A 26,060-nucleotide genomic window follows, 5' to 3' on the forward strand; every position below is an offset into this window, starting at 1 on the left:
GAGTAATTATATATATGTTATAGTTTTAGTGTTTTGTTTTTAATTTCGCGCAAAGCTACGCGAGAACTATCTGCTCTTGCCGTCCCTAATTTAGTAGTGTAAGATTAGAGGGAAGGCAGCTAGTCATCACCACTCACTGCCAACTCTTGTACTTTTTTACCAATGAATAGAAGGATTGATCGTCACATTATAAGATCCCCACAGTTGAAAGAAAGAGCATGTTTGGCGTGATGGTGTTTCGATCTCGCGACCCTCATATTACAAATCGGGTGCCCTAACGACCGGGTCATAACCGGCGTTCTGTGCTAATTATAGAAAGTACAATCCATGTAATATAAAGGAAATTCTACATATATCAACCGACGACCGATTGACCGAGCATTATAACGCCCCAACTGCTGAAAGGGCGAGAATAAGTTGTATGAAGGGGATTCGAACCCGCGACCCTCGGATTATGAGTCGAGTTTTAGCGAGTTGATTGCTCTGTTTTATGAAATTTTGACATGTTAACGTCTTGCTTCACATTCTGTTTTTTATTAAAATAAAATACCAGTAATATGGCGGACTAATCAATCGTTTTCTGATAAAATACTACCTTTTAGAATTCTTAAGATTTTATGTCCTGATTATTGTTAGATTTGCCAATAAAATGGCAAGGTTCACAAAAGTCTCAGTGTTACGTACTATATCACTAGCGACACCTTACATCACATAAATATACTATTCAGTCTACAGTAATTACATTTAATTACGTATTTTTAACAGACCGGTTTAATTTGCCTTTGAATCATTTTTGTCAGAAGGAAAGGAATTATTATTTCCACTTCTTAGTAGTGAATGGAATACCAACAACACAGCTCTGAAAAATAAATCATTATTTCTACGTCTTAATACTGATCAAAGCCACCAATAACGCTATCCTGAAAAAGATGGCGTGTTGTTGATTGAACAAAGCATCGCTTTCTGGAATTATTTGGTTCATTGTTGGTTGTGGAGGTAAATGAATCAGTCACGGTTAAAAAAACAAAGAACTCCAATGTAGATACAAAATATTTCAAAACCTAAATGAACTATATAAATATAAAACAAATACTTAAATAACAAAAATATTTACAATTTTTAAAACGATTGCATATTCCAGTCTTAATTGCTATAACCTTCATACAATCAGAAATGGTCGAATCAAAACAAGCTCAATTAGGTGTCTTCTGTGATTCCTATGGTCTTTTGTTTTTATGCTTTTATAAGGAGCAAACGTAACATAATACGTAATGTTTATTTCTTTTTCTCACTCTTCTTCCCTCTTCATTTTTATGAATTAATGTGAGACAAAACTAATCATGACTGAAATTAAAAACTAATTCATAAATATTGTTTTGTTTTTGTAAAAGAAGTTACACATTAAATATAGGTGTTAACATAAAAATGTGAATACGAGAAATGTTCTAATTTTGCCAAAAAAAAACTTCATCAAAACGTATTAGATATGCTGTATTTGTAGGGTAGCTTAATGTTTTGAAAATATTTTGTCTGGGAGATTCAATTTAATTATTCTGACATAAGAGTCCTTAATATTTTAACGGTAATGTAAATCAACCATTATTACAGCGGTATACAGGTATATTTTAAAGAAACAGCCATAGTCATTTCACCTGTTGAGTCATTTCTGGGACTGTAACAGCTCGGTATTGTTGGCTTCCTCTGGAGGTGAGTGGAGCAAACCCAGGCATGAAGAAATGGAGGCGTGGAAAGGGCACCATATTAACAGCAAGCTTGCGGAGATCAGCGTTCAACTGACCAGGAAACCGAAGACATGTTGTTACACCGGACATAGAGGCTGACACTAAGTGATTCAAATCACCATAAGAGGGATTTCTGAGTTTGAGGGTACGAAAGCAGATTTCGTACAGAGCCTCATTGTCGATACAGTAAGTTTGATCTGTGTTTCCAACCAACTGATGCACAGATAATGTGGCATTGTATGGCTCAACTACAGTCTCAGATACCTGAAAATAAATATTGTTGTATAATAATATAATTTTTACAATCAATTTATTTATTAGTTTATGATATTACAAAAACACAGGTTCAAAAACTAACTAAAGATTAAAAAATAAGCCAATAACTCGAATATTTTCGAGAAGGTAATCTTTCTTCGTAAGGAGTGTAAGTTTGTGTGTGTGATTTCTTATAGCAAAGCCACAACGGGTTATCTGCTGAGCCCACCGAGGGGAATCGAACCTTTGATTTACCGCTGTACTAGAGGGAGGCCTTCATAAGGAGAAAACTGGGCAAACTTTTCGTTCTTCTATGTAATCTCGTATTTCTTTCTATATTTCTAATCTAAGAACAAAAAAGCTTGTTGTAAACGCCCTAAAAGAAACAGTCAATGTAAGTCAATACTTCAAAATAACTTGATCCTACTTATAACGTCACATATTTTATGACGTTATTTATTGTACCCTTTGTACAGAAAACTTGGATAAATGTAATTTAAAAAATTAACAGGTCTAAATAGTTTTTCTAGTTTATTTTGTGCGACGTTTCGAGTAGACACCTTTGGTCAGACAGTAAAGACCATTTTACAATGGAATCGGTATTTTTATTACTATGCTCTACGTTGAATGTGTATGATTAGAACCTTTGTATTATCTTGCCTTTTAACGATTATTTCTTAGTCTAATTTCATTCTACATTAAAGTCGATATGTTCAGTGCTGGTGTCAGACTTGTACAAATATGTGCACAATATGAAAACACTGGCCTAAACAGTTCATCGCTGGAGGAGTAGCCGTGAATATCACTGATAAACTTATAGAAACGAAACAAGGTAGCAAGGTAGTCATTCCCTACTCATTACTTGATTAGTCTCCCCGCTGGTACAGCGGTAGGTCTACGGATTTACAACGTTAAAATCAGAGTTTGAACTCATCTCGAGGGACTCACCAGATAGCCCAATATGGCTTTACTATAAGAAAAAAAACACAAACACAAACCTACTTATATCTTGACTGATATGCTAGGAGAAACCGATTATGATGCTTTGGTTAAGAAATTGATAGCCAGCTTTGAGCTACTGAAAGAGATTCACGTAGGTTAAGAAATTAAGTTCAACAGCCAATTATTCTCTGAGTTTTATAAAATGTTGGATCCAGTTAAGGAATGTATTTTGCCTTATAATCCCCAGTCTGAAAGTTCAGTACAATAGTTAATACAAATCTTCAAGCATATGCTTGTAAAGCTTATGAATCCCAACCAAGACAATTGTGGTAACCACTTACCATACATCATGATGGCATACAGTACAAGTGAGCAGAGATAAGCAGGTTATCTGTCGAACATGCTCATGTTCAGGTTGAATACCTTGCTCCCTAGAATCATGACGTCCCTAGAGTTAATGTTCCACAATGTGCATAAGAGTAAGTGAGATGATTATGGTATACTTCAGTTGACGTGCATGAGTTTACACCACACAATGGAAGAGCTATGATAAAACAGTAAACGAAAAGGTGTACCAAGGTGGAGAATGTATGTGCCAGTGACATGATAGCTCAGCTTCGGCTGCAAAGGGAAATGGTTTATGCTACAAGTTCGTCCATTAACATATGACAGCAATATCAAGAGATCATTGGATGTATTTAGTGCATGAGAAATAGCATGATTTGTACAACAAACATTTTATAAGTTAACTTCATCATGAGTCAGAGAAAGGAACTATTGAGCAAGAAGAATACCACTCTAACAAAGCAGAGGAAGAAACAAGTTGAGAGTAATTATTTGGTCATTCCTGTTCAACCAGATGAAGAAGAAACACATCTTGAGGCAAAAACCATGTCTAAAATTCAGCCAAGCCATCGATGATGTTCTCCAAATTGCTAAGATATGGATTAATTATGGTTACCAGCATCTACAATGGTCATGAGGTTGAAAATCAATGTCTGAAATGAGGAATTATTTATAGTTTCTCAACCTACCAGGTGATTATGTTCACCATCTAACGTATGATTTTCACTGTACTATCACAAAGAAAACAGTCTTTACTAAATCAAACACTCACCTGAAAAGAAATTGTGACCCTTTCTGTCTGAGGTAATTGGTGTTATTGTATGGTAAAATGTAAGCACTGTATTCTATGATTATCACTCGATTGCTCAAATTAAAGATGGTTTAGAGGTAAAAAGATTAGGATCATGGCCTTAACTCTTCAAAATATCAACCAGAGTTTCACTATAAGTTATGTATATGAAATCAAGTGATAGCTGCTCAGCTCACACAGTATTATATGGACTAACAATAATATCCACAGCTAAAGATTATAAGCAGAAATTATTAAACACAACAGAAAGTGCTTTAGAGTCCTTACTTCCTAAATTACCAAGTAATTTCCTCAAGTGAAATGTTGCAAGTTTTGCAAGAATCACTCACCATTTGTTACGTTTTCTCTTATTGTATATTGATGCTGCAGTGAGAGTACAAGTGTTATTCTTAGCTGAAGAGAATTTTAGGTGAAATTTCTTAATTTGTCTAATTTCTGGCCCTGATTCCTTACTTGATGATGCCGAAAATTACAAACAATGTGTTAAACTGAATGTTTATAAATGGTAGCACTTTGTGTGATTACAACTACCAACCTCTGAAAACTAATGAAGTAATTTGAATATGAAATAGGACAGTCTGTGATAGCGTACTAATTTATATGACAATGTATAATGTGTGTACGTATACATATATATAGCTGTGTATGAACATTAGAATATATTACTTACAAGCGTTGTGTGACGCAAATGAACCTATTATAGTGTAACGGATTTACTATTTTATATTTACTTTAATATCTATATTTATTTTAGTTAAATATATATTTATATATCATGTATCATGCAAAATTCTCGCCTATTCACTAAATTTGTAGAAGATTCTTGACTGCAAGACTCAACAATATATGTTTTACGATAGCACTAGCACACCGTCCAGCGCCAACTGGAATTTTGAAAACCTCCCCTAAGTTTACAAATCGACGTGCCAAGAGACAGTTTATATTGTTGGTTTGCTACAGTTAGTATACTAAAAGCCTCTGGAAGGTATAAATGTAATAAACGCTTATTGATTGGGAAGCTATAGATATTTGTCCAGGAAAGTTTATAGATTTTGAAAGTTACAAATCGTTTAACTTCAGTAGATTAACATCAGATGTATTTCTACAAAGAAATGGTACAACTTGGGCTTTTAAAATATACTTGTGAAAAACTTGACCTGTTAAGTGAACTGCACCGATATCAAATAAATTCCCTCATCGTGAACCGTCAATAAAGTATTCAGATAAAGACTCATTATTGTTTGTAATATATATCATTTGCAATAACAATTATTGTAAATTGTATTATTGTTTGTATATAAAAATAGATTTGTATCAAGAAAGAAAACTGTGTATCAATCTTGTTAGCAAATGTTAAAGTTGATATGTATCAACATTTAATTCAAAATTACAATTTAACGCAGTTTCAGGCTATTTGAAATCATAATACGTAATATAATAAATTAGAGGCTCGTCCAAGATAAATTAAAATACGTAACAATACAAATAACAAAACTATAAACAATTTGGTAATGTAACAAAAAATTGATGTAGATGTTACAGCCTTCTGACATAAGGTTATCCGTGATTACTGTTATTTGAAGTATTGCTTGAAAGTACAATGCACTTGTTATTTTTGTTGATACTTTTAAGAGAATATTCTAGTTTCAACATTAAAAAATTGTGTAGATAGGTTAATTAAATTTTATGTAAAAATAACAGTAAAACGTAAACTCAGAGCGTGTCTGATAGAAGATATAATTTTATCTGTTCTTTTTCAATAAGTGTAATGCAAGATTTTTTGACTAGATGAAACTGAAATATTCATGAGTGGAGGAACTTATCAGAAATGAATGACATTCGTGGACAGTAGATTAAATATCATATCAAATATCCACTTGGTGTAACCTACGTTTTATTCAGTTATGAAAAGAAAATGTTTCAAAGTTGAAGATTGAAATATTGTAGAAGTATGTAGTTCTTTATATAATATTTTTTACAAATATGCAATTAAAGAGAATGAAAATTCAGTCTGTAGGTATACAGTCAGAAGTGTAAAGTAATATTAACGTGATGTGACCTTGTAGATTGTACCTAGGTAACAATAAACTTGTAGCTGCAAGAAAGATCTTAGAGAAAGATGATGAAACATCACTGGATTCTAGTAGTCAAACGTAGTGGTTGCCATATACTAACTTGATTCAGCTCTTTGTCAGAAACTATTTTTTTAGTCTAAATGCTATTCCTTTCTCAGTGAACCCAGGATCTATTTATATAACAAACTGATGGTAGTGGAGGGGAATTTATCTGAGTTGCAAAATAATGTGTAATAGTTGCGTCGTGGAAATGATAAAAGCGGCAGCATAGCTATATTTATTAGTTGAGTTTAAATCCAATGAAGCTTATGGTACCATGGTGAGGTATATTTACTTTTGTTGTTTGATTTTGTCTAGGTCTGTGCGTATAATATTTTCTACGGTTTGTGGAGGAAACTTATTGATGTTGATGAAGTATTGTTTTATTTTGTTTAATTCGTCGGTTAATTTTATCTGGCGAGCATAGTTTTATGGCTGTGTTTATTTGGTTTCTTAGTATATTAACTTTTTGTTTTGTTTCATGTGCCAAGTTCCAAGGAATGTATAGTCCAGTGTGGGTGATTTTTTTCGGTGGATTTCTGTTTTAAATTGTGTATCGGTTCTAGTAATTTTGAGGTTAAGAAATGATATTTGATTTCTTTCTTCCTGTTTACATGTGAAGTTAATGTTGGGATGTATAGAATTAATGTGATTGAAAAAATTAAGTGTGAGTTCTGTAGATGTGAATCCCGCAATCGTGTCGTCTACATATCTGTACCAGTATTGTGGGAGATGTAATGCTGCTTATACCTATATTAATAAATATATTCAAACATCTAAGTACGCCCTCTACATTCCGACACTACATTCCTCTGCATAAAAATTTTTTCTCAACCCAAACCTGCCGTTTTTACATATATTAGGATAAACCTGTTGCTGTGGAGATCACCATTTTGGTAAGATAACTGGCCAGGCACCATTTCCAGCCATGGTATTAATATTGGCAGTAAGTAACTCCCAATTTTAAAGAGTTTAGGCTACCATTCCACAACAAACCCAAAGAGTTACCATAATGTAAACCGAGTATCAACCTACCAATGACTCCATCTCCCAATACCAACATACAGCTCACCTTAAAACAAATCCTTGTGATAGATCTGCATTTCTAGGATATGAATACAAAGTGGATTGACGCTTATGCCTTGTACAAATGCAAGGAAAGCTAATTGTCTCAGAGAGATACCTCTCCTGCCTAGAGGAAAAAAGTCTACCAGGTATGTGTGGAGCTATTGCAGGCTATGAAGGCCTAAGTTTCAGATATCATCTGTGCCTCTTCCACAACAAAATAACCTCTGTTGTAAAAGGTCTACCAACAGGCTGGAGAAGAAAAGAGTTAGCTGAGCCTCGTACTAGTCTTTGTTTAAATGTGTATGGATTGTACATATTACTTACATATTTGTTGATTTCAATGCTTTTGCTGTTTCAAATGTATAAATATCCATTTCGGTTTTCCTTTCTAGGAAGGAGAAGTATTTTGTGCATTTATTTATTATTACAGCAGTGCGTGAGTCAACCAGTGTATATTTTATTTTATTGGCATCACTTCTTCTTTTGTTTAAGTGTAATTATATTTTATTTGTTTTTATATTGTGAATGTGTGTGTATTACCTCCACGCTGTTTCATTTAATTCAGTGTTATACGCATATTAATTTGTTCTTTATGGTCATAGTTTTATGTAATGCACGTGTAAGAAGTTTATTTCTTTTCCATTTTTGTGCATTTTAAGAGCTATTTTGAATTTTTTTCTGTAACGTAATTTTCAGAGGGTTTATTATATGTAATGTCATGCGTTATTTTTCTATTTGTATATCTAGTGTAATGAATTTATTATGCATTTTGATTTACCATCAAAGAGTTAATTAATTAATTTGTGTATTATGCTACAGTTTTAATAATAATACGTCTGTTAGAGGGCTACTTTTTATAGGTATTCTACTTGAATTTTATGGCGATTTTTCCGAAAGGGTTTATATTATTTTTTGCTTTATAAATTTGAGTAGTTGTTTGCTTAAGGACATGTCTGAAGTAAAGACGGAGGAGAAGTGTAGTATTTTGGCAAAATACCATGAATTTGTTTTTATTTTCTTGTTCTAATATAGATTTTTTTTTTCTAAATTATTCAGTTACTCTAGATGTACGTAGTTTTCACATCAATCATGGTTAAGAAAGATGTCATTTTTGTTGCTGATTTTTTTTATTTTAGTAAATTTATCCCTTGTGTTTTCATCCAGATAACACGTAGTTTGTCTATAGGTAGTATAGCCATAAAACTACTCCTTAATACAAACGTATACAGCAGTGTCCTCTGGTGGTTGGTCAGATGATGTTCAAAGATTACAATGTCTCTTATGCTTGAATGGATGCAATCACTAACATGAACAGCGCTAGACATTTTGGGGAAATGTAACATCACTATTTAACAAATTTCTCAAGGTTTGATTAGTCCGGCAGTTTGAAAGAAAAGTAGTTTCAATTCAGTAAAAGTGACTGTCCGTCATATGAAACAAATACACATACTGTGTTAGTATCAACAAATACAAAAAGAATACTCATTATACTTTTCGTACAATTTGTTCTGTTTCTTTACTTCCTTCACACAAACTTAGAGGACATAGAATATCTATATCTTGTTTGAACATATTGGACATGGCCGTCTTGCTTTCGTAAGGATCGGAAAGAGGAAGTTGTTCTATCAGTTTTTTAACTCATCGTTTTCTTTTATCTGGAACTGATGCACCAGTGTGTTGTCTGTGTAACACTGAGATCACAACAAGCCACATTTTACTTTCTTTCCGTTGTTACAACTCACAACAACGACACCATTTTAAACATGTTCTGTCCCAAGGTTTGTCCATAACGTTAGACAGTGTTATTGGCGATGGTGACACTGTCCATCTTGATAATGTTTTTAGCTTTTTAAAGGCCATTAATCTTTTTAATGCCATTTGCGTTTCTAATTTATACATTAAACCTTTTTAATGTGGTTCCCTTTTAATAATCACAATCTCTCTAGTTCGATTTGAAATTAAAAAATGGCCGTAACATTAAATAACTCGACACCAGGACTGAAAACGCCAACTTCAGATGACTAACGCTGCTGTTTGAACTACCCGTTATTCATCCTGGTGAATTATTATTAAAATTTTGCTACACGTCTTTTAAAACTTTTATTACTTTACTTTTTGGAAATGGCCATAATGTCACATAACTCGGAACCAGGACTGGAAAGGCCAACTTCAGGTGACTGATGGTGGTTTTTGTACTTACCTTTTAGTCTTCCTGGCAGGTTATAATAATAACCATTATGCTACAGAAAGTCCTTTACGACTTCTGTTACTGTAGTTTTTCTCTTAACATTGTAGACTACATGTAAACATTAGTTTTATGCTATTTATGTTTTTTAAATTCTGTTTTGTTTTACCTTAATTTCCTTTTGTGCATTTTACTACATTTACTTTAATTTTACCTGATGTTTGTCGTAGATAGCCTAGCTGCTTTGTGCCATAAAACACTAAATCAACCAACCAACACAATGCTTTCTGGTTTGAGAAACAAAAAATAATGAAATTTATTTTTCACTATTTTACCTAAAAGAATTGATTTTATATTTAATTCAAATTTAGTAAAGTTACTGCTGTCCCGGATTCAATTTCTCCGCCATGGACACAGGAAATGGCTCAATGTGGCTTTGCTTTAAAACAAACTTCCATCCAATCAACAGTTAACTAAACCCAGAATTAGGTTTTGCTATTTATTTATACGTACATATTGAGGCTATTTCGAAACTGAATTTAAGGTTAGAACCAACCAATGCACTTACATAAATGTCATTAAATGCATGTTAATTTGGGTTTTTATTTACACTTGAGAATAAGCCTCGAAAATACCGGTTAGGTTTCATTTTTACCGTTAAGTTGAAGTTTAGAGAACAACCTAAATGACAAACTAGTAAATTAATTTTGTTTGCTGTTTAGTTTCTATTGAATCTTGTAAATATCTACGTTAACTGTCCAGAACTTTCAAGTGGTAGATTAAGGGTAAGGCATTTAATCAATCATTCACCGCAAACTCTTGGACTTCTCTTTATCAACGAATAGAGGAATTAACTGTCACATTATAATACTCAAATGGCTGAGTGAGCGATGGGAATTTGATCCTACGAGCAGCTGACTGAGAGTCGAGCTCTCTAACCATTAAGGCTTAGCAGGTTTACTAAATTAATAATTCGGTTATCTTCATATAATATGTCTGTCTGGGATAATTATTGATGTCTACTTCGTCCTACTATAACGAACGATTTGTCTCTCCGCTGAGACACTGGTAAGTCTTCCGATTTACAACTCTAAAACCAGTGGTTCGATTCCTCTCAGTGTATAGCTCGTCATGGCTTTGCTATAAGAAACACACACACACATTTTCCAAAAATGATCAATTAACCTTATCATTCTTTTTTCTCATTGAAATCTGGGGAATAATAATAATCATATCTATAGTACTAAATAATACTTTTCATGAGAATTGAGGAAATAAGGAATCCCTGCATCAGAAAAGGGTATCCAGGGTTAGAAAAATACGTTAAAATTTGTAGTGAGTAGATTCAAATAACGATTCATTTTACACTGAAGTCTAACCTAAAGATCTGATGATATTACCTGAAGTACAAATACATATCAGTCTTTAAAACTATGATCCTTGTCATACATTTATGAAATGTCTTCTCCGTGATTGTAAAACAATTCGTTGTCAGGAATGTTGTCACGAAATATTATACATTTTCTAAACAAAATATAAGAAAGGGAAACTTTCTTCTGAAGTTACACAATAGGTTACACGCACTACAAAAACATCATAAAAAAGGATATTATTAGCAGTACTAATCCTCAAAGTACCTGCTTGTTCATATACTGTTTACTGCTGATGAGGGCCAATATTACACTATATTAAGTCGGTAAAATACATTGAAGGTATTTTAATTTTTTTTAATGAATCATATATATGTTATTAGGTATCATATAATTAACAAAATCAATGACACCAAAGGAATTTGGTGTATAAATAGTTTACAAATATTTACAAAAAGAAATCACAAGTACCAATCAAATAAAATTAACAAGGAATACTAAAAATTGTTTACTTGGAATTTCTACTCTTACCTTGAAATGCAAAATTATGCATGGACTTTTCTCTGACGTTAAAATATATCTATTTGCGAGCTTTCAGCCCTCTTTCCGAAGCCTATTAATTGTTCGTATTTAAACTTTTCAACTTTAAAAAAAAGTGTTACATATATTTATTTATTACTTTAGTAAAGTAAGTAAGCTGCAATAAAAGCCGATAAAAAGTTCAAACACTTATTTACTGTTCACAGTTCATAGTCATAAAAAATTAAATGTTACTCAAAATCATTAAAAAAAACGAAATAATTACCAATGTATCTTTAGATTTTCTCTAAACTCTACTTACTTTTGGAGATGGGAAAACGGAGAAGGTGGCCATGATGCGATCTGGATATTCTTCTCTGACTTTAGAAACAAGAAGTGTCCCCATGCCAGATCCAGTACCGCCACCTAGAGAGTGGGTCAGTTGAAAACCTTGCAGACAGTCAGAACTCTCGGCTTCTTTTCTCATGACGTCCATTACCATGTCTACTAGTTCTGCTCCTTCTGTGTAGTGTCCTTTGGCCCAGTTATTACCGGCCCCACTTTGACCTGTAAACGTGCATTGAAATGTTACATAAGACAAATGCTGATCGAACAAAAGTTCAAATATTTTTGAAGATTAGAGCTTGAGTCCATCAATCTAAGAAATTTGACACAGTTGGTTTTACTATGCAATCTATAGGTTTGATAGCAGTAAAAAGTATACTATTTGAGAAATTAGAAATGTTTATTGCTGCTTAGTTTTTAATGCAATTTTCAAGAATTAAACAGCAGAAAATAAAAGCAATGTACTAGATGTACTTACACTGGGTCCAAGAAAGTGCTCTGTGTCAAAAGTAACTAAAACCAAAATTAAGAGTAACAGATTTTTTTATTTTTTGCTTGTGAAGTTCATATGTTGAATCATACAGTCATAGTTCTCATGATTCGTAGAACCCGCACGCTTTTTACTGACGTCACGAAAGTAACACTGCAACGTTAAGCGTCACTTATCTGATGTCATTTTAGTGTTTACTGACTGACTGACAGACAACATACTACTATATATTGGTACAAATGGTTAATGTACCTCAGCGCGATCTTAGGCCCCCTTTCCGGGAAATGATCGTTTTGAAAAATTTATTGCTTTGATGGTGGTTTGTAAGACGTACTTCAAACACACATAACTAACACCAAAACAAGATCCGAACTTTTAATATAGAAACAAAATACTAATATTTAATAAAGATGTTTAGCGATTGTGAAAGTGTCACTTAATATGAGATAAACAATCTTTCATTCTGGGAATGTACATTAATGACCTCTTGATAAGAATTTATCTACAATCATTTAACTAAATATATTAATTGCTGAAATGATAATTAAAATATATAAATGATCTACTTACCAAATATAAAGTTGTCGGGTCTAAACAGCTGTCCAAACTGGCCAGACCGGACTGAGTCCATAGTTCCAGGTTCCAGGTCCACTAGGATAGCTCGAGGAACGTACTTTCCTCCTGATCAAAGATTAAAATCCACCTGCTTTAAATACGGTTTCAAATTTTAGTTACAAGTATCATTACACTCTGGCCGGTCGAAAACATTATGCAGTTAACCGCTTTTACGCATGCTCAAAAAGTGAGTATTGTTTAACACTCCTGGGTTTGAATAACGCTCTCCAGTGGCTCAGGAGGAGGTCTGAAGGTTCATAACGCTAAAACCCGGGTTTCGATACTCGTGGTGGGCACAACGTAGATAGCCTATTGTGTAGCTTTGTGTTTAACAACTACGAAAAGTAAAGTTTAAATAATAAATTCACTAATAAACTAATAATTAGCCATTAAGATAATAAAATATAGTTTTTAATTTACTACTGCTCACTTAATAATCGAGATATATTATAGTAAAATCATAATAAGAACTTCTGAATAAAAGGTAAATTTGAGTGTAAATTAACATGTCAACTACATTATATACAGTGTCGATAAGCACTTTCTCTCGATGTCATGACTCTGAAGGTTAGAGCTAGAACGCCGAAAATTAGAGAAGCGACGGATTTTATTTTTGGTTTGTTTTGAATTTCGCGCAAAGCAATACGAGAGCTATCTGCGCTAGCCGTCCCTATTTTAGCAGTGTAGGACTAGAGGGAAGGCAACTAGTCATATCCACCCACCGCCAACTCTTGGGCTACTCTTTTACCAACGAGTTGAGCGTAACATATAACGCCCCCACGGCTGAAAGAGCGAGCACGTTTGGTGTGACAGGGATTCGAACCCGCGATCGTCAGATTACGAGTCGAGTGCCTTAACCACCTGGCCATGCCGGGCCAGAAGCGATGGAAACGAATAATCCTAATATTCGCGATAAAATTATATGTTACAAGTAAGAAAAGGTTTCTCTCAAATCTCTCTTAATTTAGTCTTTGCGTATGTCAAATGAAAGATGAATGAAAATGACACTTTAAATGTATCTTGTTTTCTACTTCGAGTCAGTACCCAGCGAGCCTTTCAGACTACATCAAAACTTGCCAATTGAGATGTAAATAAGAGAGAGAAGTTTATGTGAAACGCTATTTAGGTGTGTATCACAACATATATTTGGGTTTTGATTATTAGACGAATAGCCACCTGGGCACTGATTTGTAGTTGACTAAAGATAGTTATTTAATACTCTTTTAATTTTAATACAGTAATGAACAAATTTAACAACGCAAAGAAAAATTAATCTGTGGTGTATAGTGATTTATACCTCGAATACTAGGCGTAACGAAATCTTTAATACGCATATACATATTGTAAACCATAATTACAAATATATTCTTGCTAATATTATGGTTACCCATATGTACAGTTTATTGAATGACAAATATACATATAGTAATATTCACAAATTGTTATTCAACTTTAACTACAGGTACAAAGTAGCTTGTAGATTAAAAATAATATTTAACATTTCTTTTTATTGCAACAACTATTATATAAAATACAAAAGAAAGAAGTATGTTTTAGTCTAAAGTACTCTTTTACACATATTAAGATAAATCACCTGATGCTTCATTGTAATATACATCTATTCTTTCAAGCTGAAGATCAGAGCCACCTATGTAAATCCCACTTGGATCAATACCGTGTTCATCTGATATCACTCCCCAAAACTATGATGAAAAGAAGGAAATAACAACAAAACAATAGTATCAATGTGAATCAGAAAAAGTTATCAGATAATTCTTATAAATAATGAATGAGATGTTATTACACGTGTACAGTGTAATATGTGCATTGATATGAGTTTATCTCATGGATGTCTTATGAGTGTCTTAAATCAATAAAAATTTCATACACGAAGTCAGTTGAATATAGCGCTTATTGACACATCTAAAATTGTAACGTGATGTACTTTCAGAAATATTCTGAATATAATTATGATTATTTTTATTGTGAGAGGTTAAATAGAGTTTCTACTTGTTTAAAGTGAAAGAAAAATGTCAGGTGGCATAGTGAATCTCTGCCTTGGATCTATGCATCTAATACATTATTTCTCAATCTTCTCTTGTAATTATTTAAATGATTGTTAAAGATTTCAATAATAGTATGTGTGTTATTACATATAACAGGTGTATTCCACACGAACATTGATTTCTATGGAATTATTGTATATACCTGAATGCTTTAGATCTTTACTTTCCTGTTAAAAAGGGTCACAAAACTAATATAAGCATATAGCTAATGCTGAGGGGAATCAAACCCCTGATTTTAGCATCTTAAATCCAAAGACTTATCTGTGTCCCACTTTTTAATACACATATATATAAAGGAAAGCTATATTTAACGTGATTCCTTCAGCTAAGTTCAACGAATTAAAAGAATATTTATCAAAGTCTCAGAAAATTAATTCATTGTGTACTTGTAACTATTACATTATCGTTGTTAAAGAGAACCGTTACAAATGTTTGATTTTAAAAACTAGCAAGATAATATACTTAAGAAATATTTCAAAGATCGAAAATCTGTTTTATCTTTATTGTTGCGTCTATATGCTTGTCATTGAAACAAATATAATAAATTTTTATCACCGCCTCCGTAACTAATAAAGAATAAACCAATGCTTTAAGAAATCGGCAAAAGCTTCAAGTTTGAAAAGTATGGCTTAATCTTGAAAGAATAAAGGAAGAAAATATAGTACCTAAAAACCAAGCCTTGTTCTTACCTAGGGATTTCGTATGTTTATAACTTCATTTGAAGTGCCAACCAATAAGATAACAAACATATTAAAGACAATCGAGAATAGGAAAGTTAAAGAACTAATAACTAATAATGTGTTAAATAGCGAGTAATCTTGCATAAATTATGCGATTGTTTTAGCTGTTTAAAAAGCCCAAGTCGTGATCTTATAACAAGTGTAACAATGTATGTAAATGAATAAATGACATACAAAACGTTAGAAAAGAGAAAAATGCCGAATCCCGTTGCATTTTTAAAATCGGCTCCAGTTCAGCAGAAACCATAATTTCGAATCCCGAAATGATCTCGTCTTCAGCTTCCCTAATTATTACCCGAATTGATCTCCCCTCTCAGCCCCAGAAATTACTACAAAGTTATAAATTGTGATCAAATAGAATCCAAATATTGCAATTTTTCAACTAAAACCGATTTTAAATCAAACTGTAAAAATGTTCTACTTTTTTAATAAAAAGTCATTAAGTCAAAAGTTTATTAAAAAGTATTTTACTCTTCATTAATGGAGCCATAAACTTATCGGATTTAATCGAACTAGACAGGCATATTGAGGTAATTACATAGGTAAATCGTACTTTCAAACATTGAATATTATTTAAGAAAATTCGTACCTTTACAACAAAGTTTTTAAGCTCACAGAATATGTTTGCACTCATGAGTGTGTAGAAGCTATAAGTGAAATGCAAACCTAACGTTTCGGCATTCCTACCTTTGAGCCAATCTGGTTGCCACACTGGCCTGCTTGAACGTGAATGATTTCCCTCATGACAATGAATTCAAAGAAATCAAGCCGAATTTTCTTTAAATGTACAGATATATGTATATTAAAAATTAGTAACACTGCTACTATGTTCTTGAGGTGGTCCCTTTTACGTCCGATAGAACTGTCACACTTTAAACTGTGAGGTATTCAACTAATTATCAGGAGGTGTATCTCTAATTGTTGATTGGATAATCTTCTAATGACGCCATATTTAATGAGTCGTTGTTAGTAAATATAAATATTAGTTTCATATTTTAGGCGTAATTAGATAAATTAATATCTATATGTCAAAAATATTACAGAGACTCAAAAATCAAAATTAATTTTTCCATTACCAGTCCTTGTTGTCATTAAAACTCATAACAGATAGAATCTGCAACCATAACATACAAACGCGTTGCGGATGTTCCGCCTATCATTCAAGGTCCAGACGCTGATGTAAAACCAGTAGCAACTAAGGAAAATCAGCTAAGGGTTAGGAGATGACTGCTTGAGTTTACAGCGTCTAAGCTTCTCTTGCCTTTCACTATCTGCAGCGAATTGTTGGAAGGCAGTTACCCTTAATATTTAGATAGAACTCAAAATCCTATTAGTCCTATTGCTAACTACAATACACTGTTTAGGTGATTTAAGTAATTATTCGATCACAGCACCAAGATCGTTTTCTTCAACTACGTTATTTAATATATTCTCATTGATACTGTGACAATAATTTGAACTGTGAAAACCTATATGAATTACCCTTAATTTTGGAGAGTTAATCATCATCTGCCACATATTTGCCTAGTTTATCAAATAATCTAAGTCTCCATGTAAGTCTACTGCGTCACTGACACAGTTAGCCAACCTAAAAATGCTAATATCATCTGAAAACATTAATTTTTTGTTTGTCACTCCAGGATCAATATCATCAATGTAAATCGAAAACAGCAAAGGGTCCAGCACAGAGGTCTAATACACATCACTTGTAATTGTGATCTATTTAGACATATTTCCATTTATTATTACCCTCTGCTTTCTACTCTTCACCAAATTTTTTATCCAGTATAATAACATTTTCGCCACACTCACAGATTTAATTTTCGGCATCTCATCAAACTCATTCTGAAAATCAAGTAAACCAAATCCGTAGCATTTCCTTCATCAACTCTTGCAGCAACATCCTTAAAGAATATCATAATATTTTCCTTTAGCAAAACCATGATAGCTCTTTGACACTATATCAAATTGCTTTAAGTGACTCTACAACTCATCTTCAATCACACTGTTCAAAACCTTTTCAACTCCTGATGTAAGACTAACTGGCCTATAATTGCCTAGACAATGTTTATCATCTTCAAATATTTGACTAGCATTAAACAACTTTCAATCTTCTAATACACTTTCACTACTCAATTACCTATAATATTTATTAGCTAGTGGTTCACAAATGAAATCTTTAATTTATAAGGCATATCTTTACTATACATTTATATTACAATATAATATTCAGAAAGTGTAAATACATTTTTAAAATGTAAAGTCTAAAAACAACTGTTAGTTACCTCGGTAAATATTAAAGAAATGGCCCGGCAGGGCAAAGCGTGTTAAGGCGTGCGACTCGTAATCTGAGGGTAGCGGGTTCGCATCCCGGTCGCGCCAAACATGCTCGTCCATTCAGCCGTGGGGACGTTATAATGTGACGGTCAATCCCACTATTCGTTGGTAAAAGAGCATCCCAAAAGTTGGCGGTGGATGGTGATGAGTGGCTGCCTTCCCTCTAGTCTTACACTCCTAAATTAGGGACGGCTAGCACAGGTAGCCCTCGAGTAGCTTTGTGCGAAATTCAAAAACAAACAAACAAAAACAAATTAAAGGAATAAATGTATCAAGGTGATGAAATCTTTGAATAGTACTCTTGAAATTAAATAAATAAACCTAATATAATTTATGAACAGAATATTCTAAATAATAATGATAGATTAATCTTTTGTGGAGATTAACGTAGATGATACCATAATTCATAAAAAATTGATATTGAATTTTGAGGTAGTTCAAATACTGTTCTGCATTTGTGAATTATTTTAAGTATTAAAGACCTCATGATGCTTAAATAATATAAATGGAATATTAAAACATGAAAATTACATCGCCTCCAATGCTTTTTCTTCAATCAACTCATCACCTAAAACAATAGCCCAGAAGACTTTGCATAATAACAAAATTGTCCGTGGGAAAGCTAGAGTATGAATATTAAAGTAGGATAAAGCTTATAAATTACTTAATATTAATTCTCATTACTCAGTAATTGCCACACTTCTAAGGCCCTTTCTTACCAGTGTATTATTCTAAATCTTCAATTGCATGAGCAGATATATCTAATTTTCAAATATTTTGAGTAAACAATAAATACAAAAAGGTAATATCGTCAATGCTTGTTAATATACAAACATATATATACTGCTAGTATATAATGATCGTTTAACTGTTTAAGCGCACTATAAATAACATTTATTTGTCGTAAACGAGGAGCAGCAACAACATCTCTCTTTCTCAAGAGAAAGCCATAATACTAACATTTTTCTTATTAGAAATATTTCTTACATATGTTAAATCTGAAAAAGATCTTATTACAGTCTGAGAAATTGGCAACTTTTCGTTTTTAACTAAAACAATATTCTGATTTCAAAAGAGATCAAAATTCCTTTTTCTCGTAAAAGGCAAAATTGTTACTACAGGCAGTGTATTTTATGCAAGTAATGAAAACAATAAGTGGACCTAACTATCATTTGAGTAATTATTAACTTACAAAAAATAATTATCATTTAGACATTGAATTACACAGAAAGGGTTGGTCATGATTTAAAACTATTTACTTTTACTTCTTTAATGGTCATTAACTGAAACTTTATCGTTCAGATGTGAGTTGTTTGCTGCTCATTAAGATCTCTTACACGAACAGTTTTCATTGCGACCTCTAGGGAGAATTTTGAGAATTAGTATTATATATATTATGCATTCATCAAGCATTTGACTTAATATTTTAAATGCCCTCCTTTTAGTTAATCATTAAACTTGTGTTTATTTTTGTCATTTTATATTCATGAGATATTTTAAGCGCTATCAAACCTGAAAATACATAGAAGTTTATTTTTAGGTTTAAAATCCATTTTAAATCAACTTGTGGATGTGTTTTACAAAAGAGCTTCACAAATTTATCATTATTTTTAAAATTTTAGTAATTATTTACCTGTGTACGATAGTATTATAGCTGCAATCACTTTTTGACACATTTAACTTTTTCGTGTTCGTTATATTATTAACATCATTGAAATGCTCATGTACCATGTTGTTGATCCTACTATTTGGATTGGAAAAACATTTTAATCGAAATTTGATATATTTTTTAATTCTTTATGCAAGCATTCGTGACTGGCTACTTATTTAATATGCACGGTCTAAGTATTTTAACAAATCAATTTTACACAATTTTGTAATAAAACTAACAAATTTTAAAAACAAAACAGTTTTTGTAATAAGTTCCATATTCGCAAAAAACAATCGATTTCCTTCTTTTCCTCTTGGTACATGTTAATGCTCAAAGATCTTGCTACATGTCAAATCTTAAAAGTTTCTGTGTACATGACATCTTACTGATAAACAAACGGAGAACTGAACAATAGAGTTTTAGTTGCTAATATTTTAATGAGTGTGTAACTTATAACATTTTAGTCTTATACTAGTGTACTTGTTTTCACTTTGTAATAAAAATAGATTTATGCAATTTTTCGTTGACGAGCCTGTATTCATATCAAATTCTACATTATTTTAAATGTGGAGGAAGCTTACACGTAGATGATCTCTATTTGATAATGCTATAAATACTGCTGAACCAAAGAAACCTTTTCTTACACATTTGAAACTTTGTAGAGTCAATATTGACTTTTGTTTTAAAAAATAAACAAATTCAAAGCGAATCCATCTCAAATTTGAAGTCATTCATTGATATCCTAAATAACTAAATCGTATTTCCAGTTTATCTGGTGTGGTCTATTTTAAACTTAACTTTTTATTTCTTTAACAATTTTGTGTTTCTTATGATTCTGCAATCCATACTTCACATATACATTAAGATACAGATATAGATACGCTTTACGTATAACTGTATTTTTGTTTGTAATTAAACATAAAACCCCACAATGGAATATCTGTTATCTGCCCACCAAAGATATCAAAACCTGGTTTCTAGCGCATTATTTTAGTATTGTATATTCTTCATTTATTAGACAAAGAGTAATAAATTTATCTTCTCACCAAAGTATGATTTAGACTTCGACTAAACCTATTTCATATCATTATACTTAACATTTCACTTCTCATAAATAACTTAGCATTCGTTGAAACATCTTGTATTGAAACACCTTAGTATAGGCTATTTACCATCCCTATACAAAATTTAAGATCTCCACTTTGGAGATCTCAAAAATTAAATGTCTGATAGAACATAATTTTTGTATTTTCATCATTTAAATAATTCATAACTTATTTTTACATGTAAATATTTCATATGTAACATTAGGATTTCGAACCTTCCCAGGTTCGCTGGAAGTGACCCGAACTGCATATATTATCTTGGCTCCTGGAGGGATTACTAAATATTCCCGATTCTCAAATTAGTTTTTCTTGCTGACTAATCTTGTGATAATCACATAAATACGACAGCAACTAACAGAAATAATCTTGTCCGAAATCAGGCTGAAATTGAAAAATATTCAACTCTAGATATCAACTACTTACAGGATATTGCTTTATGGCCAAGTGTAACACAAGCCAGCAATTTTTTGTTTTCAAAGATTTACATGTTCTGCTGTAATTTTTGTACGATGAATCCGAAAATGTTATGCATATTTCTCTATCACGTACAGATTTTTCACAAACGTCACAGGTACTTTTACATAAGTGAATGATTTTCATTGAAATAGGGTCATATTTTATCCTAAAAATGTTGACAACCACTAGCTATAGATTTTTCTATACTAATCGCGACGTGGCAATCTTATCGATCGTACGAGAACCCACGAAATAAACACCTCTAGTATATAAACGGTTAACAGACCGTATGACGTGTCATTTCTCGATTGTATTTGTTTGTGAGTGTATGTTGACATCATTTTTTTTCTTTTCAATATTATTTATTCATTGTTATGGCAACAAAAGGTTGTGAAAATGACCTAAAAATATTATCTTATATTTGTATAGGTTATTTACCATCCCTACACAAAAGTTGTTATAAAGAAAAAAAAGCTAAACATTACATAATTCGTCAAAAAAAAAAACGTATCACTCCTATTTTGGAATAACACTTGGGGACCAAAACAAATCGCGGACTCTGCACAAAGTTGGCAATGTTTATGTCGAAGAGACAATAGACTAAAAAAAATCATTTATTCTTCGGAATTAGAATGGTCTGGTATGAGCTTAGAAACCAGAGAGATGACTGCTATTTCTGCTCATATAATGTAGAAGGCTACAACACTCGAAATAAAAAAGAAATTTTCTTATCCAAACCATCAATCAGCTATAGGTCCTGTTGCTCATAGACCTGATGTAACAGTACCTACTCCAGCAAAGACACTTGATACAGTTTCATTTGATTCTGAATCTGTTGTCAATAGAAATGATGAGAGGGATTGTTTTTAACCTAAGAGGTCTAGTGAATCATAACTTTTCATACAAGGTTAACATAATGATTTGGTGAGAGATTTGGGTTTTTCAAAGGATACTTCAGAGGTAAGAGGGTCTAAACTTTGGGCTAAGAACTTACTTTCTCTAGACACATCATTCTGCTGGTGCAGAAATCTAGAGAAAAAGTTTATACTATACTTTTTGCAAGAAGGTTTACTTGTTTAATACAATATACCTGAATTAATACTAAAGATAGGGGCTGCAATGTATAAACTTGGTGATTAGTGATTTTTCATTGTTTTCTCAAAATGTCTGAAAGGTGTTCTCCCTTAGAATAGTAATATATATGCATCTGTTTTGAATGCTCATTCTGCTCACTTGAGGGAAATGCACGAAAATATCGAACTTCTTGATAAGGTCAAATACAAAGAACATAGTAGGCTGCTTTGTGAAAACTTAAAAAGTTATTTGTATGTTGTTGGGTCAACAATTCGGTTATACCAACTTTCCAGGTATTGAGGTGAATGGGAAAGGAGAACACAAAATCGGTAATGAATAAAGAAACAATGATAGTGCGGTCAGCTTGATACCAGAATTGAAAAACATTAAACATGATAGTTTGGTTGACAAAAAGAAAGTCCTGTTGCCTCCACTTCATATAAAACTTGGCTTGATGAGAAAGTTTACAAAGATCTTAGACAAATATAGCGAGTTTCAAATACCTATGTGGGCAATTCCTAGCTCTTTCAGAAGCGAAACGTAAAGAAAGGTGTTTTTGTGTGCCTCAATTTAGAAAATCTACTTCAGATTAACTGTTGAAAATGACAATGAAAAAAGATGAAAAGAAGCATGAATTGTCTGTAGAGATGTTATTGACAAATATGTAGGAATCAACAAAGACCCAAATTACGAAAATATTGTCAATAACATACTCGATAAATTCAAACAGTTGAATTGTATCGTAAGCTTGAAAATTCATTTTTTACACTCACATATTGACTATTTCCCTAAACATATCGGTGCCACCAGCAAAGAATAAGGGAAAATGTTTCACCAAAACATCATGGAAATGGAGAGGAGGTATCAGGAAAGGTAGAACACCATCATGGTGGTTAATTGAAAGGAAGTGCTCCAGATGCAATACATAAAAGATTACAACTAAAAGACAAATATTTTGCTTGAAATCTTATATTATTAAATTTTAAGATATTTCTAAGTTTGATAAATAGCATTTTCGATAACCAAAAAGACTTATGACCAAGAAGGATGGTCAGTTACTGGATGGAGAAAAGTACCTGAGAGTTTAGGAAAGATTATCTTTCGAATGTTGAAGTTTTGTAATTGCTGCAAAGGTCCAGGCCATATTTGTAATTTTGTTGCATATACAACTTGTGTGGAGGACCTTAAAACATCAGGAAACCTAGATATGTCGACTGAGAGTCGATCTTAGTTTGAAAGAAGCACAGGCTCGTGGCAAATTGGTGTTAGGAGAATCTGAGACCCATTTGGAAAATCAGTACAAGCCTTTCAGATTGATAAAGACCACAGCAGCTGAAATTAAGACGAAAGGAGACTTAAAACACCATTGATTAATGCTATTTGCCAACTGGGAACACCTTACAAGGTGATATGACAAGCATCGAATAAATTATGGGGCAGTGGTTAACCTCCTCAAGCTGGAAAGTATGCTGTTACCGAGGAATTTAGGATCTGACAGAGTCATCAAATAAATTTCATAACAATAAGCTTATCAGAACATGAGGTAGCTCAGAACTCTTACCTTGCTGAGTTAATGATGTCGATAATTCTCACACAGGTGATGATTGGGAGGTTGAAAAGAAGTATATCAGGCTACACTCATGGATTTCCATGAGAAAGGAAAAAAACAATAATTCCATTGAAATTTAGGGTAATATAGAAGGAAGACTTGCATTGTTTGTTGAATTATTGCAGACACGTAATTGCTTGGAATGGCTGGAGTGTTCAATGCTTACTACTAAGTCTTGATTGGCTATCCGAGACTCTATCAAATACTTGTATGAGGTAAAACGGTCATAAACAAGTTACACTGAAAGATCCACTTGGTCAAAAAACTTGCGAAACAGGTGAAATGTTACTCGCTAGTTATCAAGTATTAGTCAGATGATTCTAAGACATAGTAAACTGCAAAACTATTTGTGAAAGAAGAAATAAGAGTATCCACCTGTACATAAATGATATTGTATAATACTATGAACGAAGCCTTGTTATATGGTTAAGAAATCCGCACACAAAATAGGCTGCTTTTTATCCAGGAATCGAATAGTATTATCTTGGTACTTATTATAAGAAGAGTGGTGAAGTTCTAGTGTGGTTCTACAGTTATGATCGATCATTTGTCCAGCTACAAGCTGAAATAGTCATTAACAGTGTCAACAAAGTGAAAGTAATTTATATTAACAGTAATGTGTGGATTACATCCCTCGTGCCACATCGAAAACTAGACACTCAGATATTAAGATGTGTTTTATCGTTAACTGATAATTGTGTAAACAATCTACATTCAATGCAGCAGAAAAAATTCAATGGCATAATGCCAGAAGACTGATTGGGTGAAATGAGGCAGTACATATATTGGTGACTTCTGATTAAACAACTGCTATACAGGTATCAATGGAGAACTAAGGAGATAGCTGAATTAGACTGAACATCAGAGAACGAAATAAAATCTTTTGAGAGTATTTGGTCATTCTCAGTAGTGACTGTCGGAAAGAAGATAGGAGTACTAATCTTCTCTGTTTATTTTAGATTTGTGAACATGGCAACTCACATTATCTTTTTCTCACTAGAAACAGATGAATGTTTCGACATTTTTTAACCTGTTCATTGTTTTAGCGCTGGCATCCAGATACTGTTAAGTGGAACTCGATGACGAGACCAGAACAAAATTACTTTTGGCATAATAAATGGCTTATATGCATTTTCTACCATGCAATTTGATATGTGGAGTGCAGCCACCACTTTCAAGCTTTTTAAATGCAGCTTTTCCTGAAAGAATTTCAATAAAAAGAGTTTGATCTATGTTGACAACGTCTTGTTGATTGGTAGTACATTCAAATCTTTTGCTGAGAAATGGAAATGTATTCCAGCAGATAGGAGAGCAGTCATTTCAGTTCCTGAAATGTACAGGGTAGCCCGTAAGTTCCTACTCATCCATATATCTTATCTTGTCACAATACGCTCTTCAAGTGTAAATGGGCTCACATCAGCCATATTTCTCTGAAAAAAAAAAATATATAATACATGCGTAATTGAATATAACATAACAACATATGGATGGGTAGGGGCTTACGGGCCACCCTGTACTTTAGTAGAAGCCTCAATACTACATTGCCAATATAGATTGTAAATGCTTGCTGAACACTATTGCTGTGATAGTGAAACTGAACGGTTTTCAGTTGCAGAAGATAATAGAACATGTAGTTTTCCACACGAATTAAATACTGATATTTCTTAACTGTAGATACTGTATTATTATGAAATAATTTCTTGCAGTTGTTGTCATTGTAAAATATTTCCAAAATTGCTTGTATGACAAACAACAATTCATTGTTCAAGTGCACCTATATTTTCGAATTAACTGACGAACTTTATAAAATAATGAGAGGATGATAATATATTGAGCAGAGATGCAGAATCACAATTTATCCATACATTTATATGCAGAAACGGCTCGTTTGGGTTGAGAAAATATTTTACATAGAAGAACGAACGTTTCGACCTTCTTCGGTCATCGTCATGTTCACAAAGAAAGAGGTAACTGACCGGAAGCTGACCACATGTTTGAAAGGGGTTGTGTAACTGAGTGTCGGAATGTAGAGGGCGATATTAGATGTTTGAATATATAATTTTATATATTATAATAATTTTATATATTATTGCAGCTATATACTATGAACTTCCAAAATAAAATTGACTTCCAATTTTATATATTATATATTCAAACATCTAATACCGCCCTCTACATTCCGACACTCAGTTACACAACCGCTTTCAAACATGTGGTCAG

The 26,060-nt window shown here is 32.7% G+C and overlaps 1 protein-coding gene across 1 annotated transcript in view; it reads right to left on the reverse strand.

Annotated features, from left to right (window-relative positions):
* Nucleotides 1–16,449, reverse strand: part of LOC143244903 (tubulin beta-4B chain-like) — an 18,675-nt gene extending 2,226 nt beyond the window's left edge. Inside the window, exons 1-5 of the mRNA XM_076490412.1 lie at nucleotides 16,295–16,449; nucleotides 14,396–14,504; nucleotides 12,757–12,867; nucleotides 11,674–11,918; nucleotides 1,653–2,006 (exon numbers count right to left, since the gene is read on the reverse strand). Of these exons, the coding sequence (XP_076346527.1) occupies nucleotides 1,653–2,006; nucleotides 11,674–11,918; nucleotides 12,757–12,867; nucleotides 14,396–14,504; nucleotides 16,295–16,351 (876 nt within the window). The 5' untranslated portion in view covers nucleotides 16,352–16,449. The remainder of the gene's footprint in view (nucleotides 1–1,652; nucleotides 2,007–11,673; nucleotides 11,919–12,756; nucleotides 12,868–14,395; nucleotides 14,505–16,294) is intronic.
* Between the last annotated feature and the right edge of the window lie 9,611 nt (nucleotides 16,450–26,060).

The sequence above is a fragment of the Tachypleus tridentatus genome, chromosome 1 (assembly GCF_004210375.1).
Source record: "Tachypleus tridentatus isolate NWPU-2018 chromosome 1, ASM421037v1, whole genome shotgun sequence".
Lineage (NCBI taxonomy): Eukaryota > Metazoa > Arthropoda > Merostomata > Xiphosura > Limulidae > Tachypleus > Tachypleus tridentatus.